At 51.1% G+C, this 25446-nt stretch overlaps 1 protein-coding gene across 2 annotated transcripts in view; it reads right to left on the bottom strand.

Annotated features, from left to right (window-relative positions):
- The window catches only part of Tbc1d9b (TBC1 domain family member 9B), a 39602-nt gene that overhangs the window by 5042 nt on the left and 9114 nt on the right, over positions 1–25446 (bottom strand). The window contains exons 4-19 of one of the 2 annotated variants that reach the window (XM_029483901.1): positions 20924–21152; positions 19856–20114; positions 18729–18936; positions 17071–17283; positions 15489–15650; positions 14899–15049; positions 14116–14330; positions 11787–11904; positions 10334–10619; positions 8801–8930; positions 8587–8685; positions 7625–7693; positions 5669–5909; positions 5253–5318; positions 3429–3500; positions 2133–3166 (exon numbers count right to left, since the gene is read on the bottom strand). In XM_029483901.1, coding sequence (XP_029339761.1) covers positions 2991–3166; positions 3429–3500; positions 5253–5318; positions 5669–5909; positions 7625–7693; positions 8587–8685; positions 8801–8930; positions 10334–10619; positions 11787–11904; positions 14116–14330; positions 14899–15049; positions 15489–15650; positions 17071–17283; positions 18729–18936; positions 19856–20114; positions 20924–21152 — 2694 coding nt within the window. In that variant the 3' untranslated portion in view covers positions 2133–2990. Of the gene's footprint in view, positions 1–2132; positions 3167–3428; positions 3501–5252; positions 5319–5668; positions 5910–7624; positions 7694–8586; positions 8686–8800; positions 8931–10333; positions 10620–11786; positions 11905–14115; positions 14331–14898; positions 15050–15488; positions 15651–17070; positions 17284–18728; positions 18937–19855; positions 20115–20923; positions 21153–25446 lie in introns of those variants that run through there. The other variant, XM_021176680.2, reaches the window with a different exon arrangement.

Here is a 25446-nt window from a genome sequence, read left to right as displayed (position 1 = left end):
CAGGCGGATTTCTGAGTTCGAGGCCAGCCTGGTCTACAAAGTGAGTTCCAGGACAGCCAGGGCTACACAGAGAAACCCTGTCTTGAAAAACCAAAAAAAAGAAAAAAAGAGAAAAAAGACTCACACACTGCCTCCCTCAGAATGATGATATGCATTGTAGGACAAACATGACAACTAATGAATTCTGCTGCAAAGAAAGGTCAAACTTGAGCAGGCAAGATGGCTCAGTGGTAAGAGCATAGACTGCTCTTCTGAAGGTCCTGAGTTCAAATTCCAGCAAACACAAGGTGATTCATAACCACCTGTAATGAGATCTGACGCCCTCTTCTGGGGAGTCTGAAGACAGCTACAATGTACTTATGTATAATAATAAATAAATCTTTGGGCCAGAGCGAGCAGGGTTGACAGGAGCTAGCAGAGGTCCTAAAAATTCAATTCTCAACAACCACATGAAGGCTCACAACCATCTGTTCAGCTACAGTGTACCCATATACATAAAAAAGGTTAAACTTAAGGGAGTCCCTTCTCTCTGAGCCTGTCACACGAGCAGGGGAGTTTCTGTGTAGGGCTCTGTGTTCAGCCTACCACCTTCTGTTTGTTCTTTACATTACTTAATGAGTTATCTGTGTGAATACACGTGCCACCACAGCACATGGAGCTCAGAGGTCAACTGTGGGAACCGGGTCTTTCTTTCTACCATGGTCCTAGGGACTGATTGGCAGCAAGTGCCCTTCAAGTTCTCCAAAAGCCAATGGTCTTCTCAGGCAGTGTGGCTGCTGGGGTTCCTCAAGAGATGACACCAGGCAGATCCCAGCTCTGGACCGTCCTCCTGGACGGTGCCGGTAGAAAGCAAGGACAGGTATTCCCCTGCTCAGGCTCCCAGTGTGGATCAAGCACAGCCCTGTTGTCTCAGGGCTCCGTGGGCCCAGGGACAGCTTTGTGTACCCAAGGCCTTTCCTAGGAGTAGGTGGGACATGCTTAGGGCACCCTCGTTTGCCCAGAGTTTGAGTGTAATGGAAGGTGCACTGGCTTCTGTAACTTGCATTTTCTTTTCTCTTCTTTTCTTTTCTTCTCTTTTCCTTCCTTTTCTTTTCTTTTCTTTTCCTTCCTTTTCTTTCCTTTTCCCTTTATTTTTTTCTCATTTTTCTTTTTTTTGTTTGTTTTTCGAGACAGAGTGTCTCTGTGCAGACCTGGCTGTCCTCAAACTCAGAAATCCACCTGCCTCTATCTCCCAAGTGCTGGGACTAAAGGTGTGTGACACCACTGCCTGGCTTTTCTTTTTTACATATGTTTTACTGAACTCAGTGAACCTGTCACATAGACCAAGCTGTTTTCAAAGTCACAGAGATATGCTGGCCTCTGCCTCCCAAGTGCCATGGTAAAAGGGCACATTACTACTCCTGGCATATTTTTTTTTTTTTGGTTTTTCAAGACAGGATTTCTCTGTGTAGCCCTGGCTGTCCTGGAACTCACTCTGTAGACCAGGCTGGCCTCAAACTCAGAAATTCGCCGCCTTTGCCTCCTAAGTGCTGGGATTAAAGGCATGTGCCACCACTGCCCAACCTGTATTTTTTTTAAACATTAAAAAAAATAATTTTCCTGGTATGGGTGTTTTGCCTGCATGTACATATGTATGCCTTGTGCATACCTGGTGCCCATGGAGCCAGAAGAAGGCATCAGACCTGCGGGAACTGCAGTTGCAGATGATGTGAACGGCCATGTGGCTGTCCTCTGGAAGAACAGCCAGTGCTCTTAACTACTGAGCCACGCTCTAAACTCTCTAATTTAATTCTTGACATTAAGGTCATGTTCAAGTTCCAGTCAGGCTTCAACACTGTCCACAGGACAGTGGTGACTTAGGACACTGTTTAGTGTCCCTTCAGTGTCACTTTCTGATGTATATCACCCACCTGGGAAAATGATTTTTTTGTTGTTGTTGTTGATTTTTGTTTTATATTTACTTGGACCAGAACCTGGGGCTGTATCTAACCTAGACATGAGTGCTACCATCAAGCTACATCCCCAGACCTTATTCTTGAAATTAATTAAATAAATTAACTCTTGTTGTTGTTGTTTTGTTTTTTTGAGACAGTATCTCAGTATGTAGCCCTGGTTGGCCTGGAACTCTTTGTAGACCAGGCTGGCCTTCAATTCATAAGATCCACCTGTTGCTACCTCCTTAATGCTCAGACTAAAGGTGTGAGCTTTTACACACTGGCTTAAGAAGTTTTGTGTGCATGTGTATATGGCATGTGTATGTGGCATATGTATATAGCATGTATATATGGTTCTCTTCTTCTACCATGTGGATTCTGGAAATCAAATTCTGGTCATGAGGGTTGGCAGCATGTGCCTTTACCCACAGAACCCTCTTTCCAGACCATTTATTTAAAAAAAAAATCACCATGAAACTAGGCTGACCTTGAGCCCCAGTTCCTCTTGCCACCTTGGCCTCTATTTAGAGTACTGGGATTAGGGGAATGCATCACCATACTCCAAATTCCATTCCCAGCCGCTCACGACAGAACCCTGGATCCCACATGCAAACCAAGTGCTCGAACACCGAGCTACACTCCCAGCTGTTATGGTCAGTTTTGTATCATACATGACCAGCTCACTTGCCAAACCCAGGGCCCAGAATGGCCTTCACCGTGTCAGACATTCCCAATGAGCATTGCATGCAGCAAAGGTTGAGTCCCACCAGGCACTCTGCATACGTATTTTCTGTGATGAAAAAAATCCTGTGAGGCTTGAAGAGGTTTCCCAAGGGGAAACATCTACCATCTCTCCACTCCTCCATCCCGTACCTGTCTCACAGTCACAATGACAGCACTCTGCATTCCTTTCCTACAAACGTGAGCTTTTTGCATGTGGGTGGGGAGGTGATGCCCTGGGCTTGCTCCGTGTCTCGTGTGCCATGCATGCATCCTCCTCACTGACCATCTACAGCAGATTGCCCCCACCAGAAGCATCTTGGGCTCTGGGTGTTCTCAGGATTTATCCCCACAGGAAAAAGTTCCGAAGAGTCCCTGGGGCATGAAAGCATCCAGGCTTCTGAGTAAAGGAAGATGAAGCCCAGAGGCAAAAGGGTCACCCTTGCCCTCTAGGGACTGACCTTGAGCCTCCCAGGGCAGGAAAAGATCCAGATCTGAGGCCAGAGGAGATGCTGGAAGGGACAGCAGAGGATGTGTAGAGGGCAGAGGGAGAAGCCCACGTCCAGGGAGACAGAGATGCAAGAGAAACAACAGTTGAGAATGTCTACAGGGGTCAGCCTGGCCCAGGAAGTGTGGGGCCCTCCCAGGGAGCACCCCAGGGTGGCATGCTCCCGAAGCCCACAGTGGGACTGCTGGCTCCTACACAGGCCCCATGGGAAGACGGAGAGCTGCAGAGCGCAGCTGGCTGTGCTGGCTGTCTCAGGAGTGGCTCACCTTCCGAGGAGCTATCCTCTGTGAAGTAATGGGCGGCCTCCAGGGCTGACTCCGCTTCCTCTGGGATCAGAGCTGTGTTCCAAGAGAAGCAACAGTGAGGACAGGGGAAAACTTCCAGTTCTAGTCAAAGAGGAAAAGGCCATCCTCGCCCAATCATGTCCCACCAGGCTGAACCCCATTCACTGTAACTCCGGACAGTTTTAGTAGAGTTGGTGACATACTTGTCGGTGAGGCAGGACCTCACGCTGTAGTACAGACAGCCTCTAACGCTGCACCCTCCTGCCTCAGCCTCCCGAGTGTGGGGTTACAGATGTGTTTGACTTGCTACCTTGATTTTGGCAATGTGGGGGTGTGTGCTGGGGACTGAACCCCAGATTATCTTGTATGGTAAGCACTTGCTCTATGGTTGAGCTAAGTCCCTGATAACTGTTTTGGGAGTTGCAGTACATGTGCTGAGTTAAGAAAATAATCCATCTGTCCAGGGCCTGGTGAACTTAGCTATCCTCCCACACAGGATGACCTGGCTCAGCGGATTCCTTTGGGACATTTTACATGCCTATGCGCGAGTTCCTGCGCACACACACACACACACACACACACACACACACATCGCTTGACTCATCTTACTTTATATTGTGGCAACTGTACCACATTAATATACCCCAGCCTGTCCCACACTCTACTTGTGCTGGTAGTGGCTGACTGCAACCTGAGGTTTCAGATCCCCAAGGCTGTGTGTCCATGTGACCTTACCATTCCTGCTGTATGGAGGGGATGTGGTAGGGCTTGGGGAGCAGGGCAAGGCACAGATGGGTGGTCGGACCCAAGCAGTCCAGTACCTAGATGAAGCATTGGGTGGTGGGCACAAACCCAGTTCTCTGATGCAACCCAGGCCTTTGGCTCTCAGCAGCTGCAAGGCAGCCTCGCTTGAGAGTTGTGCTCCAAGAGCCCCTTCAGCTCTACGCATAGAGCCATCACTGGGGGCTCTGATTAGTGAACTGAGCACACTGCACACAGTGAGACATGGGGTGCAAGGTGAGTGGCGGTTGCAGCCTTACAACCCCAGACTCACTCTGGGCCGACTCTGAAGGCAGAGTCTGTATGGGAATTACTCAGGGGGAGGCCCCAGACAAGAGGATTGGGAACCTAGGGTGGTTCCACCAGAGGAAGCGTGGTACCCTGGGCCATCACTGTCATCTTTCTGGATCTGGTTCCTGCTAAGGGAAAGCTCCTTTTTAGGGGCTATCCTGAGCTCTGGCCACACATGAAGGATGCTGGAGCCATGTGCTGGCTAGCTTCATAGAGCCTCTCAGCTTGGCTCACACCAGCTGCCCACAGGAAACTTCCCACCCTAACAACAGCTCCATTACTGAGAGGAAGGAAGTGGGGCCTCTGAGGACATGTGACAGAACCTGCAGGTGGCCTAGGCAGTGTCCCAGGCTGTCTTGGGACAAACAGGAACCTTTGGTTAACAATTACTTTAAGAACAGACAGTTTAGGACCCTGTGTCTCACTGGTACCTCCTTCATAGCCTCCTGCCCTGATGTGGATTCTGGGTCATGTTGCCCTGCTTGATGGGCTGAGGAGCTCAACTGGAATCTCCTCTCATGCCCTTTCCCTATCCTGGGCCTGTGCTCAGAACACCAGGGTGAACTTCAGCCCCAGACCCTCACCCCCACTGGGCCCTGGAGCCTCCCTTCCACTTAACTCTCTCCCTCTTGGCCACAACCATCCAGTGGCGTGTTGGCAGTTCCGTGGTATACATCCAGCTCTGGACAGTCTAGGGACAGAGAGGCCCACAGCAGGAAGTCTGAGGTCACTCACCTGGGGGCAGGTGCAGCTTGTAGAGCGCCTTGAGCTTCTCTGTGAGGTCTCCATGGTACATCCCACCTGTGGAGCAAGGTCAGGGAGGGACATGCTTGGCAAGGAGACTCCAGGAACACACTGCAGGCCATATCCCCAGACCCTTCCTGTGGGCTCTAATGGAGACTCCACACTCTGGGAAGGCTTGGGTCTTCCCTAGCCAGGTCTCTAGGAAAGATCAAATGAGCCCTGGGCCTCCTGCTTCCCTAAGACCCTATGGAAAAGCTTAACCTTCTTTGGGGCCAGAGCCCCAAGGAGAGGGACAGTAGAACAGTCTGCTGAGGTCTGGCATAGGCAAGGGCTCAAGGTCGCCCCCTGCTGGCCTCAGGAAGGACAGCTGCACTGACTGGTGCTTGAAAGATGGGTGAGACACTCACTCATCCCTGTCACAAACTCCTTGAAGTTGATCAGTGAGTCCTTGTTTTGATCCAGGAGTCGGAACATGCGGCCTGCCAACACAGGCGTGTGAGAGCCACAGGCCCAAGGCGTCAGGCTGGCAAAGAGCTCCCGAAACTGGCTGGCATCGATCCGGTACTGCTCCAGGTAGGGCAGGCTGGGGTCTCGGTGGACGGCTGCTGAGCGGTTACCACCCCAGTACTGGCTTGCCAGATGCTTGGCCTGCAGGGGACACCGTCTGGTGAGATGGCTTTTGGGGCCCTGGCTCTCAGGATTACCAGGGTGCCTTCCCTGATCTGTCCATATTCTTAGGGTAATGAGCTCTGGCCTGGTACCTCAGCTTTCACGGGATCCCTCACTCTAGTGCACAGCAGAGGAACTGAACAGGGCCTTGTGGACTTGACTGTTCTGACACAGTGTGGCCACCTCGGCAACTGAACCTAAGGTAGCTGTAAAGGACTGCAGGAACTGGCAATGTGGACCCACAGTCTCAGTACTCAAGAAACTGAGGCAGGAGGATCACTGGACCTCCAGAGCTCAGTGTGAAGCAAGTCTGGGCAATGCAGAGAAAACCCAGCCCCAAACCAAACAGAACAAATACCCACCCAACTACTCACTTGCTCCATCAGTCAACTAACCAACCCCACACCACCAAAACCAACCCAAACCAACCCCACACCAAACCAAACCAAACCAAACAGAGGGAGTGTGGACTTTCGTCTTTGCCCCCACGCCCCTCCATGCCCTTCCCTCTCCGTTTGATGCACCTGAATTTTGTGTGCAGACTCACCCTTGGGCTAGCGGTTATCCATCATCACTGGGTTGTTGCAGCCCAAACCACCCCTTAGCTACAGCACCTAGGTTGACTCATCCCAATGCCTGATGTGTCTTTTGCTAAAACTACTTAGAAAGAAAATTCTGTTTCCACCGGGGTCCCTGAGAGCCTGACCCAGGAGCTGCTCAGGACAGTCCTACAGGAAAAGCAGCCCAGAGGTTAACAGGGATGGAGGAGTGTCACAGCCAGTTTCAGTACCCTGACTCAGCCATGCCTGAAGCTGTATAACTTTCCAGTTAAATGAGTAGGTGTGTTCCCTCTTCTGTGTGAGTTGGGTTGAATTTTTGTTGTTGTTGTCTTTGGTTTTTTTCCCCCCTGCTATTTAGGAGTGCTCTGTTAGAGTACAGTCAGGAAACTGCTTGTCATGCAAGCATGAGAACCTAACTTTGGTCCCCAGAACCAACATGAAAAAGCTGGGGGTGTGGGACTGGCAACACAGCTCAGGGAATAAAGATGCTTGCAGCCAAATGGAATGCCATGAGTTTGATCCCCGGAACACACAGTAAAAGGAGAGAATCCACACTCACAAGTTGTCCTCTGATTTCTATACATGCACCACCATAAGTACATGTAACCATGAGATCTAAAAAAATAAAAGGTACACCAAGCAGTGGTGGTGCTCGCCTTTAATCCCAGCACTTGGGAGGCAGAGGCAGGCGGATCCCTATGAGTTAGAGGCCAGAGACTCTGTAGTGACTCTTTAGACTCACTCTGTCTACAGAGTGAGTTCTAGGACAGTAAAAGCTACATAGAGAAACCCTGTCTCGAAACACAAAACAACAATGGTGCTTGTGCCTTTAGAATCACACGCTGTGAGGCAGAAGCAGGGGGCTGGGGATCACGGGCCAGCCAGCCTAGCTTACTTGGTAAGCTCTTGGCAATGAGGGACCCTGTCTTTATAAGCAGCGGCTTCAGGAGTGACACCTGAGGTGCTCATGTGCACACTCTGTTCACTAATTGCCAAGAAAGATTAAATTCTGCCATACATGGTTCACAGGAACTGCAACTGGGGACAAGGAGTTTCCTGACTAGGAGCTGCTGTTTGAGGACAGACTTAACAGACTAGGTGTGGAACTCCACCCACCCCTGTGTTCACTGTCACCTTAAACACCATGTAAAGATCCTCCAGCTCTTCAATGGAGAAGCCGATGTCCCCTGGTATGGCTCGGACCTACAAGGAAAGATGAAATGTTGGTAGTGGAGGGCCCAAGTTCCTGCCAAAGTCCAGACAAGTGCTTGTTCTGGGAGACTTCTCATGAAAACAGTGTCAAAGGGCAGCAAGGGTGTGGCTGCCCTTTGCTGTCACCAGTGGCCAAGCACACGAGAGTGGGTCTACTCAGGAGAGGGAACCTGTGTGCTCACCCTTCACCACTACCTGCCAGGCAGTTCCCTTCCCTGGAACTCTTCCTGGGGTGGGTGCTTAGATGGGCTCTTTCTCTCCTGACGGACCCACTGAGGGACATGCGGTGATAGATGGCATCTTTGCTCCAGCTACCTGGAAGGGGTTCTATAATTTGCCAGGCAGGTCTTTTTACTTCAATTAGCAAAATGCCCTGAGTGCCTTGGAACCCTGACGGGAGGGTTGAGAATGTGGAGGCCGAGGGCAGAGACCAAGAACAGATTTAAACAGTGCATGGGATGGCAAAAGGTCCATCCCTTGAACAGCCTACGACAAGGGCTTCAGGCAGGGGCTTATGGTACAGGCTAGCCAGAGTGGCAGAGTGGCACTGTCCAGGACAGAAGTGAAGCTTACACCAAAACCAGCCCAGGAGGACTTAGTCCAGAAGACCTGTGGCTTAGATGTGCACGGTGAAAAAATTTCCACTAAGTGACCAGGGCCTCTTCCTATCTCCCCACACTAGTACCTGTGCTGTGGGTTTCCACACAGCATCCTGGCCATGACACAGACACCAAGGCAGTGCAGGGATAGGGTACAAATTGGATCCTGTACTCTGCTCAGGGAAGGATGGGGCTGAAGAGGGTACTAGGAAAAGCCATCCACTAAGGCTAGCCCTGAGGACCCTCACTGCCAGAGGTTACCACTGTCTGCACCAGTGATCATACCACGCTTCTCTTGGCCGTGTCTTCCAAGGACTGGATCACCTTCAGCCTCTGTTTAAACCGCATCTGTTCAATGTCGTCAGCCCTCAGGCTGCTGAACTTCTACAGGCCAAAGGAGAATCAGTAAGACAAAGGCAGAGGGTAAAGTCCCTGTGATCATCCAAAACCACAGGCCCTGGGGAACAGGCTGGCCAGGCTAATCCTGCAGGAAGCTGACCTCATAGGATACTCTCAGGAGGTCAAAGATGTCCACCTCCACAGGAGGGTCATCTCCACTGGTCAGCAGAGCATGGAGGTGTGGGATAGGTGGAGAAATGCTCTGCTTGTTGACCACATTGTCCAGGTACCTGCAAGATCAAAGGACAGCAGTAAAGGATCCACAGCCACAGCCAAGTACTGGGCCAGAGTTCAGGCTTGGGAGTCCTATAGGAAGGTAGTAGTGTGTCCACTGGGGCCTGTATTAGGCTGGGAGCTCCCATCAGAGTAATAGCAGAGAACAGATCTTGCTGCCCACTGACACCTGAGCACTAACTCTGAGAATGTCAGGCTGTCTTCTAGGAGCCTGTGGATTCCAGAGCCTACCTAGTTTAGGGACAATGTGCTTCCTCTCTACTAGGTTACCAAGAACTGGGCCAAGAATCATGCAGTGGACAGTTTCTCCATGTCCAGTGGACACGGACTTGCTTTGGCTGGCTAGTTTGGGTCAACCAGGCCTTTCCATCCTCCTAGGCTCTCCAGGATGAGCCTAACATTCAAGGCAGAAGAGGCTTTCTGGTTCCAGTCATCCCAGCGGGCACCCTGGTCAGGTGCCTACCCCACTGTAGGACATACACATGAAACTCAGGTAGAACCATGGTCACAACTAAGTGTCTTGAATATCAGAGGACCAAGAATCATATTATTTAGGAGGCAGACCACAACCTGGCCAATTCTGCAGGGTCCCACCAGCCCTGGGCTGGCTCAACAGGCAGGCGCAGCGTTCCAGGTTGGGCTATAAGGGATTCAGGGTTAAGTAAGAGGGTGAGGGAGTGAGTGAGCTGAAAGCCAGGTTTGGGACTTGGAAAGCTCCTTTGTGCAGAGGAAAACCATGAGAGGGGGGATGTCCCCATGCCCAGGGGAGGGGCAGGGTCAGATCTGACCAGAGTCCTGTGGGGTATGAAAGAGACTAGAGTGGAGACCCACATGATCACCTGTAGCAGGCCCTGGCCCAGAAAGGTTTAGCTGTGCACTGAGACAGCAGGGGTGCTGGGAGAACCTGGGTGGGACGAGCTTGAAGAAGCCAGGGGAAGTGTGAGCTTGGTGATAGGCTCCATTATCACCAAGGCATTTGTTCCATGCCACAAGCCTGGTGTGGGGTCTGCTCTGTCAGGGGATGGGCACTGAGCTTGGAGGAGATGACCAGGCCAGCTTTGTGAAACAAGCGCTTCCCTGCCTTGGCTAGAGGTTGGAGGTCTTGCTGTGCCACTGTCCCCTGACATGAACATGAGTGTCACCACTGGACGTCTGCTTGGGGTCAGTTCCTGCGACTACAGCTGAGTGGCAGCCTGCAGCTCAGTACACTCAGGCCCACCAGCTCTCCTGTTTGCTTCCAGCATCTTGAATTCCACCAGTACAGTTGTGCCCTGCTCCTGGCTCATCTCTCGACCTCGTCTAGTACTTGGCACATAGCATAGGATGTTGGCTGAGGGCTGGGGAGGGGAGGGCTCTCTGCCAGCTTCCTGGAAGCAGAAGCCGCCCCCAGCATGGTCACCTGCCCAGCACGGTCATGGCCTCGCCCTCGTCATTGCAGTCCAGCAGCTGCTCCACGTTGGCGTCCAGCACAGCCAGGGCCACCTGCAGGATCACCTTGATGCCCTCATAGAAGAAGCAGTCGACAATGACCACGGCGCTCTCAAAGGGCATGACGCTGAGGAAGAGGGTCAGGAACCAGGACAGCGAGATGCTGGAGATCACCCCCAGCTCTTGCATCTTCTCTGAGAGCCGGGGCAGGACATCTCTCGTGAGCTCTTCAAAGATGCCCTGGTCTACGAGGGCTCCTGAGGAGGACAAGAGGCCAAATATGAGCACCGCTCCAGGGGCCTGAGCAGGCACCCTGTAGAATCCCAGGGCCTGGGGTATAGGAACACTATGTGGTTCCTGTCCAAACTCAACCCTGCCATCTCAGCTTATAGTGAGGCCCTGAGAGGTGTGCATATGCAGAAAACAGAAAGAAACACATTACTTTGCAATCATTCTTTCTATAGCTTCCACGCCATTGTGTGAAAAGGAACACTTGCTCAATGCACAGTGGTCCCTTGGCACCCATGAGGATACACACAGGGGTATATAGTAGCGTCAGGGAGCCTAGGCACACACTGTGGTATACTGTAAGTTACTTCTGGATGACTCATAATACCTACTATGGTGTAATGCTACGAAAAGCCATACAGCTATTATACCCTATCTGGAGAAGAACAAGGGGACAAATCTGGGTGTGTTCAGTACAGATGGAATTTCTTCTGAGCATTTCTGTTCAGTGCTTGGCTGAATCCATGGACATAGAGCCTATGGCTACAGATGTCTGACTTTTGGGAAATGTTGACTTTACCCCCTAGAAACAACAGAAGTAAGCAGTGGCTTCCCTCCCCTCTCCCAATGCTCTGAACATATACAAAGCTGAAGGCCCCCACGAGTGGTGACCCTGGACACCAAACAGCAGAGGACAGCTGAGAGCTAAACACAGATGTGCTGAGACAGTCTGTAAGCCATTTCCTTTTGACGACATGGGTTTTACTGGATATGAGTGCCTGAGAGTAGAACTGGACCACTGACCGGGACACGGGTAGACTACATGCTCTAGTTCTGGAACTTGAAATGTCTGAGGCAAAGAGACCTAGGAAACATGGATGGAGATTTGGGCTCTAGATGGCTTTTAAAACCCACTGAATATGAGATGTCCTCTGACTCAGTCCAGTCATCCTGGGAACGACCTCACAAGGTCTAGGTGGGAGCTGGACCCTGGAGGCAGAGGGCTGGTTGTCTGTGCTTCTTTCATTTCTGGCAAGATCCTTTTTTAGCTTCTAGTCTGTAAGGTGGGAGCCTGCATGGTGGCCGTGAGGTGCAGGGAAGCCTCAGTGGGAACTGCTTAGGGTGGAGTGGCCAGGGGAAGGTCAGCCACACCGGCGTGGAGCTTCTGAGCTCCTGGAATACCTATGGACACTCACCCACTACCCTGGTGTTGTAGTAGTCGGGCAGCATGCGCTCACACAGGGCCACCAGCAGCCAGAAGGCTTCCTCCTCACTGCCGTAGAGCAGGAGCACGGAAGTCACGATGTTCATTGCCTGCCAGGAAGAGACAGTACAAGTGTGTCTCAGTGTGTCTGTCTCACTCTGCTGGCCACAGAGCAAAATGGCCTGCCCCTTCAGAGAGGTCCAGCACCCAGCAACAAGAAACAGCCCCTGACCAAGCCTGGGAAATCTGCCAATAAGCCGATTTGCAAGAAATCAATGAGACAGAGACAGACAGACAGCTCGGTAAAAGTGGGTCAGAAGGCATTAAGAAAACAGAGACAAGACATCAGCCAACACTTCCACTTAGTGGGCTGGGTCAAGCTGATGTGTGGGTGTGTAGCCAGGGCCCTGCAGCGGGGGAAGAGGGTTTACACAACATTAGCTGGTAACAAAGAGAAGCATAAAAGGGGGCAAGTTATTTTAAAAAGTTATTTCAAGCCAATCTGCTGGCCTCTATGAATTGGTAGCGTGATGCAGAACACTGGTCTTACAACAACTACGTTTTAGGAAGCCAGTTTCCTTGAAATCCAGAGACAAGCTAAGGCTGACAGAAAACCCTTTGACGTGGCTAGGAAAAGTCTACTAGATTCACAGACAAAAGCCACCAGAAACGTAAATCGAAATCTTAGTGAGATAGTCTACCACTCCTGTGTGTATAAAACCAGCAAGCGTTAAGAGGAACAGGACCCTTGTGACCAACTGGTGACAAAGCAGAGGCAACAGCTGCTGTGGGAATGAGGAAGTGTCCTAGAAGGCGCACAGATCGCCATGCAGCAATCTGACCTCTGGGGTCACAGCCAGTGGCCTGAAGGCAGAGACACTCATGCACTGAGCTTCACAGCAGCCTGAGGTGCAACAGTCCAGTGGTCAAGTGACCCAGGTGTCCATCAAGAGCCGGGGAGAGAAATCATATACAGCTACAGCGGAATAACATCCAGCTTTAAAAATAGAGAATTCTGATTCTTGCTGAAATGTGATGGCTCTTGGGGACAGTAGGTAAACAGCCAGATGCAAAAGGATAAATGATGGTCTCAAGGGACGCCGGGTCAAGTCTCACTCAGCATCTGTGGCTTTTCTCAGCATTTCTTGCCCCACCCATGCACTGAACCTCTCCAGCCAAGGGGCTGGGCTTCCCTTCCTTCCCTTCCCGAAGCTTCTGACCCCACCTCAGCCATTTGGCTTGGCAGTGTCTCTCCATCCTCTCAGCTCCTCTCTTTGCTCCCTCCCTCCCCTTCCTTTCTCAGTCTTCCCTGGCTCTCTCCTCTCACGGCCAGGCTTATTCTGCTGGCCCAGGTCAGGCTGGGCCCTTCCAGACGCCTCTGGCTGTGCTCTCCCCCTGTCTACAGTAAACACCCTCCTCCGTACACAGGAACAGTCCTGTCCCCGCTTTCATTCAGTACAATTACACTCACATGAGATAACACTGAACGATCAGATCCAGAGACAAACGGAGAATGGTACAGGGGAGTTAAGACAGTGGGACTGAGGAGTGGTGTGTGTTTGCTAGTACAGCCTTTGTGTGGGGAGATGGCTACCTAACAGTGTGTATGTACTTAACGCCACTGAGCCACACACTTAAGAGAGAATAAAATGATAAATTTTATATTATGTATGCTTTACTATATATACAGAAATAGAAAGCTCTGTCCAGTCTCAGACAAGGAACACACAGATGACAACTTTGGCACTGGGCTGAGGGGAACAGTCACCATTATCTCACTCTTGTTTAAAGATTATGTGTGTGGGTGTCCATGTGCGGGTGTGCTTGCGAGCACAGTGCCTTCGGAGGCCAAAGACATCAAATGTCCTGGAGCTGTTGTTATAGGCTGTCGGATGCGGGTGCTGGGAATTGAACTCGGGTCCTCTAGAAGAGCAGCGCACTCTTAACCTTAAGCCATCTCTACAGCCCCTTTAAAAACAAACTGGCAAGCAAAAACCAAGGTTTTGTGCCGCTCAAACTGGCCTCAAAACTCTCTGTGTGGCTTTGGTGACCTGATCCTCCTGCCTGGATTTCCCAGGTGCCCAGAGTCTAGGCACCAGGTCTGTTTTTGAGACAAGGTCTGGAAACCTTGAACTTGCAGCAATCCTCCTGCCTCAGCCCCCCAAGTGTAAGGATTACAGGCACTTGGCTAAGTTACATCTTGTGGGAGGTTAGGTTCTTCCTCCTGGATATGGACAGGACCGAGTGTATAGGCTCCCAGCACCTGCCCCTGGGAGGCTACGGTACATGATTCTCGCAGGGCCCCTGCTAAGGTCCCTTACCTGGCAGTAGCCAATAGTAGGGTTTCGGAAGGCATAGGCAGTCAGCACCCGCCGGAGCGCAGCGATCCCGAGCTCATTCTGGAAAGCAGGGTGCTCGGGCATGGAGCGATGGAGGTCCCGCTCTATCTCCTCGGTGGCCAAGCTGTACTTCCCCAGGGACTTCTCCACTAGCTCAGCGTAGTAGCCGGGATGGGTCACCATCTCGTTCCAGGCCCCTGGGGAGACACAGGTGGGAGCTGTCTTTCTCTTCTTCCTCCTGGGACTTGGGCAACAGGGATAGGGCTGACTGGAGACACAGATAGCCCATGGAGGAGAGAGAACTTTGCACTCAGTTACAAGGTGTGAGGCCGAGTTTCCCTGGTGACTCCTCGGAGAAATTCAGAAGGCCTGTCTCTTGAAATGCTCCAAGTGGCCAAAGGTATGAATGCTGTCAGAGCGTGTCCCAAGGAACACAGCCTTTAAGGGGATCTTCCTGCCTCTGATAGTGCTGACACCCACTGACAACACCCGGGCTGGCATCTGCTGTTCTGGGCCCTGTAGCTGTAGTCCTTACTCCCAGTTCTCTGAGAAATCTGGCAGCTCTTCCTCCACCTGGCTGACTGCAGGAGGCTGGCTCAGGGACCAGAGGAACTCACCTGAGGTGAGTTTCCTTTTGGTACTAGGGATAGAACCCAAGGCCTCGGGAAAGGTCAGGACATGCTCACTCAGGGCATCAGACACAGAAAACTTTGAGGGAGGGCTAAGGCTGGCCAATCCAAGGCTGGGGGCAATGGGGCCACTCACCAGAGAAGAGGAGCCAAAGCTCCCCTCGGAGGCTCTCAGGGATGCCTTTCAGGACCAGCTCCCGGGTTTTGGCTGTTCGGTACATGCACATGCCACGCCCGTACTCAAAGAAGTGGATGTTCCAGGATTCCTCCTTCATCTTCTCCTTGGCCTGAGAGAGGGAACATGGAGTGGGAAGCTGAGGAGAGTCTTGGTGGCGGGGCCTTGGTGGGCAGGCCTTCCACCTCTCTGGGCAAGGCTAGTAGTCTGCTGTGGAAATCACCCGTAGAATGAGGATACAAAGCTCGGGGTTCAGAGCCATGACTATAAAGGAGTTGAGGGCTTATCCTGGCCCCCAAGCTTTTCAGCAGTAGATGGCCCTTCCCGTTAGAGGCCCCGGGCACCCCCAACACAGGCCAGGCAGGGTGTTTGTCCCTAATCCTTGGCCGGGTCCACCTGACACTGCCCAGTGCAGATCAAGGGGCACATACACCCTGACAAAGCCATGAGGGATGGTGCTGGCCACAAAGGCCCAGCCCAGAGGTGGCTCCAGCCTTCCTCCTGAGGTCTCAACTCAGGCATGAGCTGAAGTGAGAGTGCTCAGGCCTTACCCCTTTGGCGCCAAGGTCCTCCATGGGTGAGTTCTTCTGGAAGACTTTGAGCAGGCCCTGGGAAGTAGTAGGAATTTCCTGCGTACTGAAACTTGGAGGGCTGCTGAGGGGAGAGGATGGGTTGGCGGGTGGCTCCGATGCCTCCTGAGGAGTTGGGAGAGACTAGAAAATAGAACAGGAGGGGAAAGTGCCTAAAGGAGCTGCCCAGGGGTCAGCGGGGCCAAGTACAAGGCTGCAGATAGGGCCCAGTCTGCATTTCCTCTCTGGCTGGCTGAAACCAAAGCCACCTATGAGAACCAGTGAGTGACTTTCACAAGCATCTGGCTCTCCCTCCTGGTGCTGCCCAGGTCTTCTCATGGTCATGTCCTGCTGCAGTAAGCATGCGGGAGGTGGGGTCCACACTTAGTGTGTGTGTGCAGTGCCATAGCACTTGTATGCAGGTCAGAGGACAACCTATGGGCGGCAGTTCTCTCCTTCCACCATGTGGACTCAAGGGACCAAACTACAGTCACCAGGCTTAGTAGCAAGCACTTTAACTGCTGAGGCATCTCACAGCCCTGAGAGTTTCTTTTAGAAACAGAAAATACACCCTCAAATTCTTACAGAATTTCAAGGGATCCCGTTTTTGTTTGTTTGTTTGTTTGTTTGTTTTTTTCAATCAATAATCCTAGAATATAACAAAGTCCACAAGCATATGAGGTTTTTGGTTTTGGGCCTTTTAAAGTATTTTTAAATTTAGTTTTTATTTAAGGTGTAGACATGCACTGTGGGTGCCTGGAGCTGGGGTTACAGGTGGCTGTGAGCTGCCTGAGGGGTGCTGGGAACCAGAAGAGCTCTTAATGACACAGCATCTCTTCAGTCCCCTTCATTTTTGCTTTTTGAGACAGGGTCTCCCTATGTAGTCATGGCTGTTCTGGAACTTGCTATATATTTCAAGCTATCCTTGAACTTGTAGGGATTCCCTTGTGTCTGCCTTCCTGGTTCTGGGATCACTAATCCATGGCCATGCTAATCATAAGAGCATGTGTTTTATCTAGCCTGGTTGTTGTTCTATTCTTGGTCCTTGGATAGACAGCTGTATCCAACAGAAATAAAGTAACATGCTGGATTAGGCAATGACCAGTGTTCTGGACAGAATGCCTGATGATAATTCTAGGCCTGTCATTGAGACATTGGGCCTGGTGAAGGTGGGCAGTGTCACTATCATGTCCCTTCCTTCCTTTTTAGTGATAACAGGAATGGAAGCCAGGGCTGTGTGCATGCTCTATCCCTAGCCCTTGGTTTTCCAGACAGGGTCTTACCAGTTCTCTGAGCTGGCCTTGAACCTGTAACTGCCCTATCTCAGACTGTCAAGTGTTAGAATCACAGAGACATGTCACTGTATTTGACTCAGTAATTCTTTGTAGTAGGACTGTTCTGTGCTCTACAAGATGCTCAGGTGCACCCCTGGTCTGTATCCTAGGCCATGCGTCACCCTCCAGCATGCGCCACGGGGTCAGGTTCAGCAGTAGCAGATGGCTGCACCTGGAGGCTCTTTATCTAGTCTTGCCCACCCCCTTCTGTTCCTAAGTGGCTTCCTCACCTCTGGGGCTGGGTCTGAAACACTGGCCTTTGTTCCCCCAACGCTGCTGCCCGTCTGCTTGGACGGTGTTTTCTGGAGGAAGTCAGAGATCCTCTGAACCAGGAAGTCACGGTCTTTCAGGTTGGCAAACAGGAAGGTCATTTTACTCTTGGTGCTGATAGACAGAGGGCTGGGGAGGACGCTGGAGCTGTCGGCTTTTTCAACAATGGTCACCTGAGGGGGCAAAAGAATGCTTTGGGGTGTTTGCATCTTATTTAGGATGTAGATAGAGCTGGGTGTGGGCTCTCATGGGCACAAGGCAGTGAAGCACTGAGTGGCCCAGCTGGACTGATGTCCTGCCACTTGTGTGTGAGCTGCACATGTGTGTCATGCAGGGGTGAGGGTGTGCAGTGGCCTTGGGCAGGCTCTGGGAAGATGATGTAAAGTGTAAATCCAGCTGCTCCTGCTGACTTTTCAAAATATGACCCGTCTATGTCATGTGTCCTCTACACCATGTGAGTAGCCCTTCAACTGCAAGGCATCCAAGGCTTCTGTCCCCAGGGAACTGTTTGAGGCAGCTCCTCCCAAAGCTTGGCTCCATTTGCAACATGTGGGAAGAGTGACATCGCCCCAGCTCCAGCAGGGGACAAACAATGGGCATCAGGCTAGGCCTAGTTATGAGGGGTGAGAGTTGGCAACAAGGAAGCCCAGGAAGTCATTGACTATTTGTTACTGAAGAACTGATCTGTGACCTGGCCTTACCTGGGCAAGAGACAGGACGGAGGGCATAAAAACCGCTCTGAGGTGTGCATGAGACTGAATGGAGGCATTTGTAGGCGCTGGAGCAGACTGGGCAGGGCTGGATGTATCTTTATCTAAGTGGGGTGAATTTATGTGTGATGAATAAACATATGGGTGTATACACCTGCATACATAGGTGTTTGCACACCTATGGGACATATGTGGATATGGGTATTTAGATGTGTGAAGGTATGTATAGAGTACATATGTGAATGTGTAGTGGATGCATGTGTATATGTAGGAACAGGTCTGTGTCGTATAAATGATGTGTGTGTGTGTGTGTGTGTGTGTGCATGCATATATGTGAATGATTGTACATGTGGTCATGTGCATGGTTGGTGTGTGGAAGCCTCAGGTGGTCAGATGGTGTACTGATGGTCTCAAGAGATCTCAAGAGGCAGTGGGGGTTTCCTGCACACAGGGAGGAGATGATGCACAGAGAGAAGATCCTAGGCCCCACACTCTGCCTGCCACCTTCAGTTCTGCTGGCTGCACTGGGGCATGTGTCCCTAATGGGTTAGATGTGGTTGGAACTTTCCTGAGGAGGCCTGAAGACAGTGGTGTCCTGTCTGGTGGCTGTGGAGAGGAAGGGACAGACTCCTGTCAGGACATCTCTGATTAGGATGATGCAGCTAACCAAGAAGCAGCTAAGACCAAGGATGACTCCAGGTCTACCTGGGCAATGGATGTCGGACTGTCACTTAGCCAAGGAAAGGCATGAAGGACATGTCTGGGAGTGAGACCTAAAGGCCAATCATGGAGCTCTCCTGAGTAAGAAGGCCTGGAACCACCTGGCTGTGGTGTGGAGGACTGGCCAGCTTCCATACTAAGCAGCTGTAGAGTTCTGCCCCAAGAGCAGCTAGAGCAGAGATGCTCACCTCCCTCAGGGGTATGATGAGGCGGCAGGCATCTTCCTCCTTGCTGGCAAAGCAGATGTAGTTATTGGAGATGAACATCTGGCCGGGGATGTGTAGCTTGTTAAATGGCGTCCATAGGGTGCAGCCTGTGTGGCCATCCAGCCGCTCGTCTTTGGGCAGCCGGAACGTGGCCCTGTAGCACTCATTCTTGGCTCGGGCATCTAGGTCTCTGAGGAAACAAAGTGGAAATTCAGGGTAAGGCAAGAATTTTCTGTTTCCTCACTAGATCCCAGATCCTTGGGGTCTTCCACTGAGCAACTCATGCCTGGGAACTGGAGCTCAAGAAAAGATATGGTTTTTATACACCAAGCATTAGGGAGGGACAGAACATAATGTTCCCTTGAGGCTGGATGCTTTGAAAGGCCATCCAGAGGCTCTGCCACTTGGTACTGAAGGACAGGCAGTCCTTGGAGCTGCTTGTGTCCTGCCTGGCTCAGGGCCAGCATGACATGGGCCCCGAGCTTCTTCCCCACACAGGGAAGAGCTAACACCACCTTGAAACCCAGACAAGACGCCCCAGCAGGGAGCAGTCGAGCTAAATCAAATTGTATGCTGGTTCTTGCAGAGAAATGCAGTCTGCTCTCTGTGGGTTGCAGCCTGATCATTCCTGTTCTGGGTCTATGACCAGAGACGGATCTTCCTAGCTCCCAGGACAGCTTCTCATCTGCCCTGCGCTGCTGGCACCCTAACCAGAGCCTGAACATGTACCCAGACGTACAGCTTTGAACACTGCCTGCCAAGCACTGCTGCTTATCTTTCTGCACGGTCACACTCCCATCAAGAGAGTGTTGCACAACATCCTGATTTAGAAGGTGCACGGTGGGCCTGCAACCTGGCCACTGCTTCTTAATGAGGGACTTCTCTGTCACTCAGCACCCTGATGTGAGACCAAGAGATGGTAAGACTCCCTCCTTATATGTGGCTCTCCCTACACAATACTGTCATGGTTGTCTAATTGCTGGCTTCCTTCCCAGGTAGTGGGCTTGTGAGGGCACGCGCTGGACACCTGGCAGGGTTTGTGGACCCAGCCCCAAAGTGACCATTCTCACTGCTGTGGGACCTCCCCACTCCTCGGGAGGTTGGCGTACCGCTTTAGAGCTGAGATGTTCTTATGTGGCCGGATAGGCCTGGGTAGGGCCTTGTCCTCCAGGAAGCCCTCGCTGTCCAGCAGTTGCCGCATGGCCAGGTTGGCCAGCTGCTCCATAAGCTTGAAGGTCTCACCAATGTTTAGGAACATGGAGAAAAACAGCTCCTGGTCCCGTGTGTCCACACGGATGCTCTCGGGGAAGAGTAAAGTGGCATTCTTCTCCAGGCGTGTGACGTCCACCCACTGTACCACCAGGCTCACTGATAACCACAGGGACAAACACACCATCCATTACAAGCCGGCAAGGAGAGACCCACCACTTGCTCTCAGAAGCTCCCTAAGGATACCGCTTCCTTCCACCCCTCCACGTCTGAGCCTAGTCACACTAGGACAAGAGATCCACAAAGAGGTACAGCTCGTCGGGTTCACTGCTGCTCCAAGCCTAACCTTCCTCAGTGAATGCCTTACCTGAGTGGATAAGGCCTGAAAGGGACAGATATGCAGAGACCTAGCTCAGATCCTGGCTGTGAGGAGCCCCACTGGGGTATGGACTGAGTCACAATATGGTAGGACTGGCACAGAACAGGATACCAGCCTCCACAGAGGTGGTGACTGGCCATTGCGGTCTGACAGGTAAACAGTAAGGGCAGGAGGAGGAGGGTACGGAGGGCTCAGGAACTAGTGTTGATACCTGCCACCTGGGCCGGCTACAGGAAGCTCCTTTTGGGGTGACAGCAGCAGAGGGAGCTGCCAGATATGCTGGGAGTGTGACTTGCCTCCCAAGGCCAGGGTATTCTACAGGAAAGGGCCATGAGCAGGTGACAGTGCTATGTACCTGAGGCTCTACAAAACCTACTGAAGAAAGATGTGTCAATGTGCACAACACTGGCAGCTTCAGCTACTGTGGAAGCCACTGTGGGCTGCTGGGTACAGGTGTTGCCTGGGTGCTCCCACCACAGGGAGACGGGGGCATAGGAATGTGGGTGCTTTGGATCAGCAGTGAGGTCAGGGAGGCTGAGGCGTGGGGGAGCTGGGCACGAGGTAAGGGGTGCCCTCTGCCCCACCTCACCTTCCTTCCCCAGCAGAAAGGAGTAGAAGCACAGGTGGTTGACGGTCAGGTAGAGCCAGCCCTGGCGTGGCACACGGCCCTTCCAGAAGCTACAGGAGTAGTAGTTGACCAGCTTCTCGCCCTCTGGCATGCCGAACTGCTTCCGCATCTTTAGCTCTGCCTCCTTGAATTTCCCTGGGTCCTCGTCCCCCTGGGGCTGCAGGTTCTTGTTCTCTTCTGCAATGATGCCCTAGAGGGACAACACAGTTTGGGCCACTGAGCATATTGGAGCAGTCTCAGAAAGGAGCAGAGGCCAGGAACCCAGAATCTAGGACTTTTTAAATTAAAAAACAAAACAAAACAAACAAACAAACAAACAAACAAAAACCCAACCAAAAAAAAAGGGAGGAGCTAGGAGTCTCTCATAGCCTAGGCTGACTTCAAACTCTCTGTAGCCAAACCTTGTCTTTTTTCTTAATTCCCAAATGCTGAGATCACAGGCACTCGCTGTCACACTGGTGGTTTATATGGTACCAGGATGCACAGCCAGCACGTANTCTAACATCAGAGCTACATTCCTCGCCCTCAATTAACTTACTTACTTACTTTCTTTCTTTCTTTCTTTCTTCCTTTCTTAGACATTTTCATTTATATTTCAAATGCTATCCCCAAAGCCCCCTATACCCTCCCCCTGCCCTGTTCCCCAACCCACCCACTCCTGCTTCCTGGCCCTGGCATTCCCCTGTACTGGGGCATATGATCTTCACAAGACCAAGGGCCTCTCCTCCCATTGATGGCCGACTAGGCCATCCTCTGCTGCATATGCAGCTAGAGACTCAACTCTGGGAGTACTGGTGAGTTCATACTGTTGTTCCTCCTATAGGGTTGCAGATCCCTTTAGCTCCTTGGGTACTTTCTCTAGTTCCTTCATTAAGGGCCCTGTGTTCCATCTAATAGATGACTGTGAGCATCCACTTCTGTATTTGCCAGGCACTGGCATAGCCTCACAAGAGACAGCTATATTAGGGTCCTGTCAGCAAAATCTTTCTGGCATATGCAATAGTGTCTGGTCGATTAAGTTTCTAAATTAGCATACAAAGGAGTGGTTTCAGGCCAGTCAGTGGTGGTGCACGCCTTTAATCCCAGCTCTTGGGATTAAAGGCAGAAGGATTTCATCATAGCCTAGTCTACGGAGTGAGTTCCAGGACAGCCAGGGCTATACAGAGAAACCATCTCGAAAAACAAAACAAAACAAGAAGTGGGTTTCATTATGACATTTCCTTTTGTTAAAGATGTATTTTTAAATTTGTGTGTGAATGTAAGGTATGTGTAAAAGCAATGCCCATGAAGGCCAAAAGAGGTTGGTGGCCTCCCTGGAGCTGGAATCACAGGTGGTCCTGCCCTTCAGGTGCCTTTCCTAGGTTCTGGCTGGTAGCGCTCAGTCTCTGACAGTTGAGGGGCCCCTGGGAGACCTAAAGGCAGGGAGCAGGGAGGTGCTCTCCCCGATGGCCTCAGTTGTCAGCCTTTAGGTGTCCTTACCTGTCAGCATCACAGGGTGGATTATGCGTTTGTGCGTGCATGCGCATGTGAGAGCGACTGAGCCAAGCCGGCTCTTCCCTCCCCTACGTGGGTTCTCAGAGCAGAACTTGGGCTGTGGGACTCACAGTTGTGCCTTTCCCGCTGCTTCCTCTCACAAGGCCTAAGCCTCCTTTCTTTTCCATTCTCAAGTAAGTCACATTAGAGGGTAGGGCAGAAAATGGCTCCCGCAGCTGGTTATGCCCATCTGTCCCTCTTTTCACCAGGCCTGCTCTACAGTTTCCACTTCCGTCTCCGTGGCCTTACTAAAGGCTCCTTGCCTCAGGCCCCATCTGCTTCTGGATCCACCAGCCTACCTTTCTATCCCTTGTTTTTTCTTAAGATATTAGCTTTTGCCTAAGAATTTCTACTTCCTTTGTCTAATTACCTGGTTTCTCTGGAGTTTCTAACTTACTAAATGGGACATTACTGCCACCCTCCTTTCTTTCTTAACATTTACAGGTCCCTTCTGTGAACTGCTGCTGCCAATTCCAACATAGAGCATTTCAACTATCATCCACACAGGTGTTTCCTGGTGTGTGTTCACAGGTGTGAACGTGTACTTGTGTGCACATGTGTGGAGGCAGGAGGCTGCTGCCACGTGCCTTCCCTGATTGCTTCCCACTTTACACATCAAGACTGGGTCTGTTACTTGGGCCCAGAGCCATTGTTTGGCTAGCCTCACTAGGCTGCTCCATCCTTCTGGTGTTGCGATTTCCAGAGCGCTGCCACGGGCCACTCAGCATTTACATGGGTACTGGGGATTTGAATCTCAGTCCTGGTGCTTGTAAGGTGAGTGTTTTACCTGCTCAGCCACCTCCAATTTTATGTTTCCTAATTTCCATGGGCTGTCTTGTGATCCCCAGAGGTTGAGAGACCTCATCCTTGTCACAGCATTATTATGGGTTGATGTGGTGGACCCGTAAGAGGGGGGACCAAGTGGGAGGTCATCCTGTCATTGGGGACATGCCTTTAAGAGCATACTAGGGCAACTGGGCATGGTGGCACTCAGGAGGCAAGGCAGGCAGATGGCTATGAGTTTGAAGCTAGTGTGGTCGTCGTCCTGAGCTTGAGTGTTCTTCTGATGTGTTTGTTAGGGCAAGCATTTAGGAGACACATGCTAAGGCTGCTTCATTACTACTACCCAACAGAAGAGGAACAGCTTGGCTTTGCCTGTTTCCCTGTAGCTATAAGACGACCAGGTCCTGCCTTGAACTCCAGTGTGTGCAAAGAAGAGCTCAGAAACTCAGTCCAATCTGCCCTGGTCTATGGTGTTCCAATACAGTGACTTCACAAGGCTTGCTGAAAGAAACTGCACAGTAAAACTCTGTACACCAAGGGTCCTCCTGGGAATCTCGATGTAGCCCAGGCTGGCCGGGAGCTCACAAGCTTCTATTTGCCTCCTGAGTGTTCGGATCACAGGTGTGTGCTATTATGCTTGGCTTCATAATCATTATTTGGCTATAAAATATTCCATTAAGTATACTACACATGACTTAATAACTCCCCTGAAGATAATGCACATAGCAAAATAAGGACTTAGAAAGTACTGGAAAACTCAAGTAAGACTGTTGTTCTCATACTACAGAGGAAGGAGACGCGTTTCCCTCCTACGGGTCTGGGAGGCACTGCTCCCAGTGTTTGAGGTAATCAAGGCTCCAGGGAGCATAGGAGTAACACATGTCAGTCACTCTGCATCTATCAATACGCCACAAAGCACACCCCAAGAATATCAGCATAAAAAGGTATGTATCTTTTAACTTGTAAGATACTTTTTTATTTGGTCTGGGTATAGTGGTGCATGTCTTGTTTCCAGCACTTGGATCAAGAGTTCAAGGTTACCCTTGACTACATAGTAAGTTCAGGATGAACTTGAACTATCTAAGCTTGTATCTCAAAAAACCCAGGAGAGGGGCTGGTGAGATGGCTCAGTGGGTAAGAGCACCCGACTGCTCTTCCGAAGGTCCAGAGTTCAAATCCCAGCAACCACATGGTGGCTCACAACCATCCGTAACGAGATCTGGCGCCCTCTTCTGGAGTGTCTGAAGACAGCTACAGTGTACTTACATATAATAAATAAATAAATCTTTAAAAAAAAAAAAAAAAAAACCCAGGAGAGTTGGGCATGGTGGTACATACCTTTAATCCTAGTACTGTCAGGGGGCAGGCAGGGGGCTGACCTTAAGTTCAAGGTCAGCCTGGTCTACATGGTCTAAATAGGGACTTTCACACCAACCAGGGCTATACAGAGAGGCCTTGTTTCAAACAAACAAACAAACAAACAAACAAACAAACCACCAAGAAAAAAAGAGATTTCCAAATGTCTTTCCCTGTTGGTCAAGGCTCCGGCAAACGCAATTACATATCTGCATATGGATAAGGCATTTCAGAAGTAATACACACTCCCAGCTAACCTTCAGACCCCAGAGGTCAGCTACGGCGGGGGCTCTGCAGGTGTGTGGGTCAGCTTTCTGTTAGCCTGACAACTCAGTGAAAAAGGAAAGCAGGCTTATTTTTATTTGGTCTGATGGATCCAAAGTTTTCAGTTCATGGCTGCAGCATCTTGTTGCTTTGAGCCTGTGATGACACAGCATACCATGGTGGAAAGTGTGTGGCCTAAGAGGCCTGTCCACCTTGTAGTGGCCAAAGGGACCAGGGTCCCAATATCCCCATTCAAGGGCACCTCTCCATGCACCTCACTGCCCTCCATGAGTTCCCACCCCCTAAAGGGTCCAGCATCTTCCAATAAGACCACAGGCTGAGAACCAACCATGGGCCTTTGGGGATATTCAAGATCCCAACAATCATGTCCATGGCCCTTTCACCCATCAGAAATGAGAGAAGACCTCAGTTTTCATCCTGTGAAATGGGAACAAAACCTACACCAGGTTGTTTAAAGATGTGACTGGATAGACAAAACAGCCAAGTCTTGGAGTCTGCAGGGCACTGGTTCTAGGACCCCCAGAGAT

Source organism: Mus caroli, chromosome 11 (assembly GCF_900094665.2).
Source record: "Mus caroli chromosome 11, CAROLI_EIJ_v1.1, whole genome shotgun sequence".
In the NCBI taxonomy this organism is placed as follows: domain Eukaryota; kingdom Metazoa; phylum Chordata; class Mammalia; order Rodentia; family Muridae; genus Mus; species Mus caroli.
Note: the sequence above shows the minus strand (reverse complement) of the source record. Positions and strands in the feature narration are given on the sequence as shown.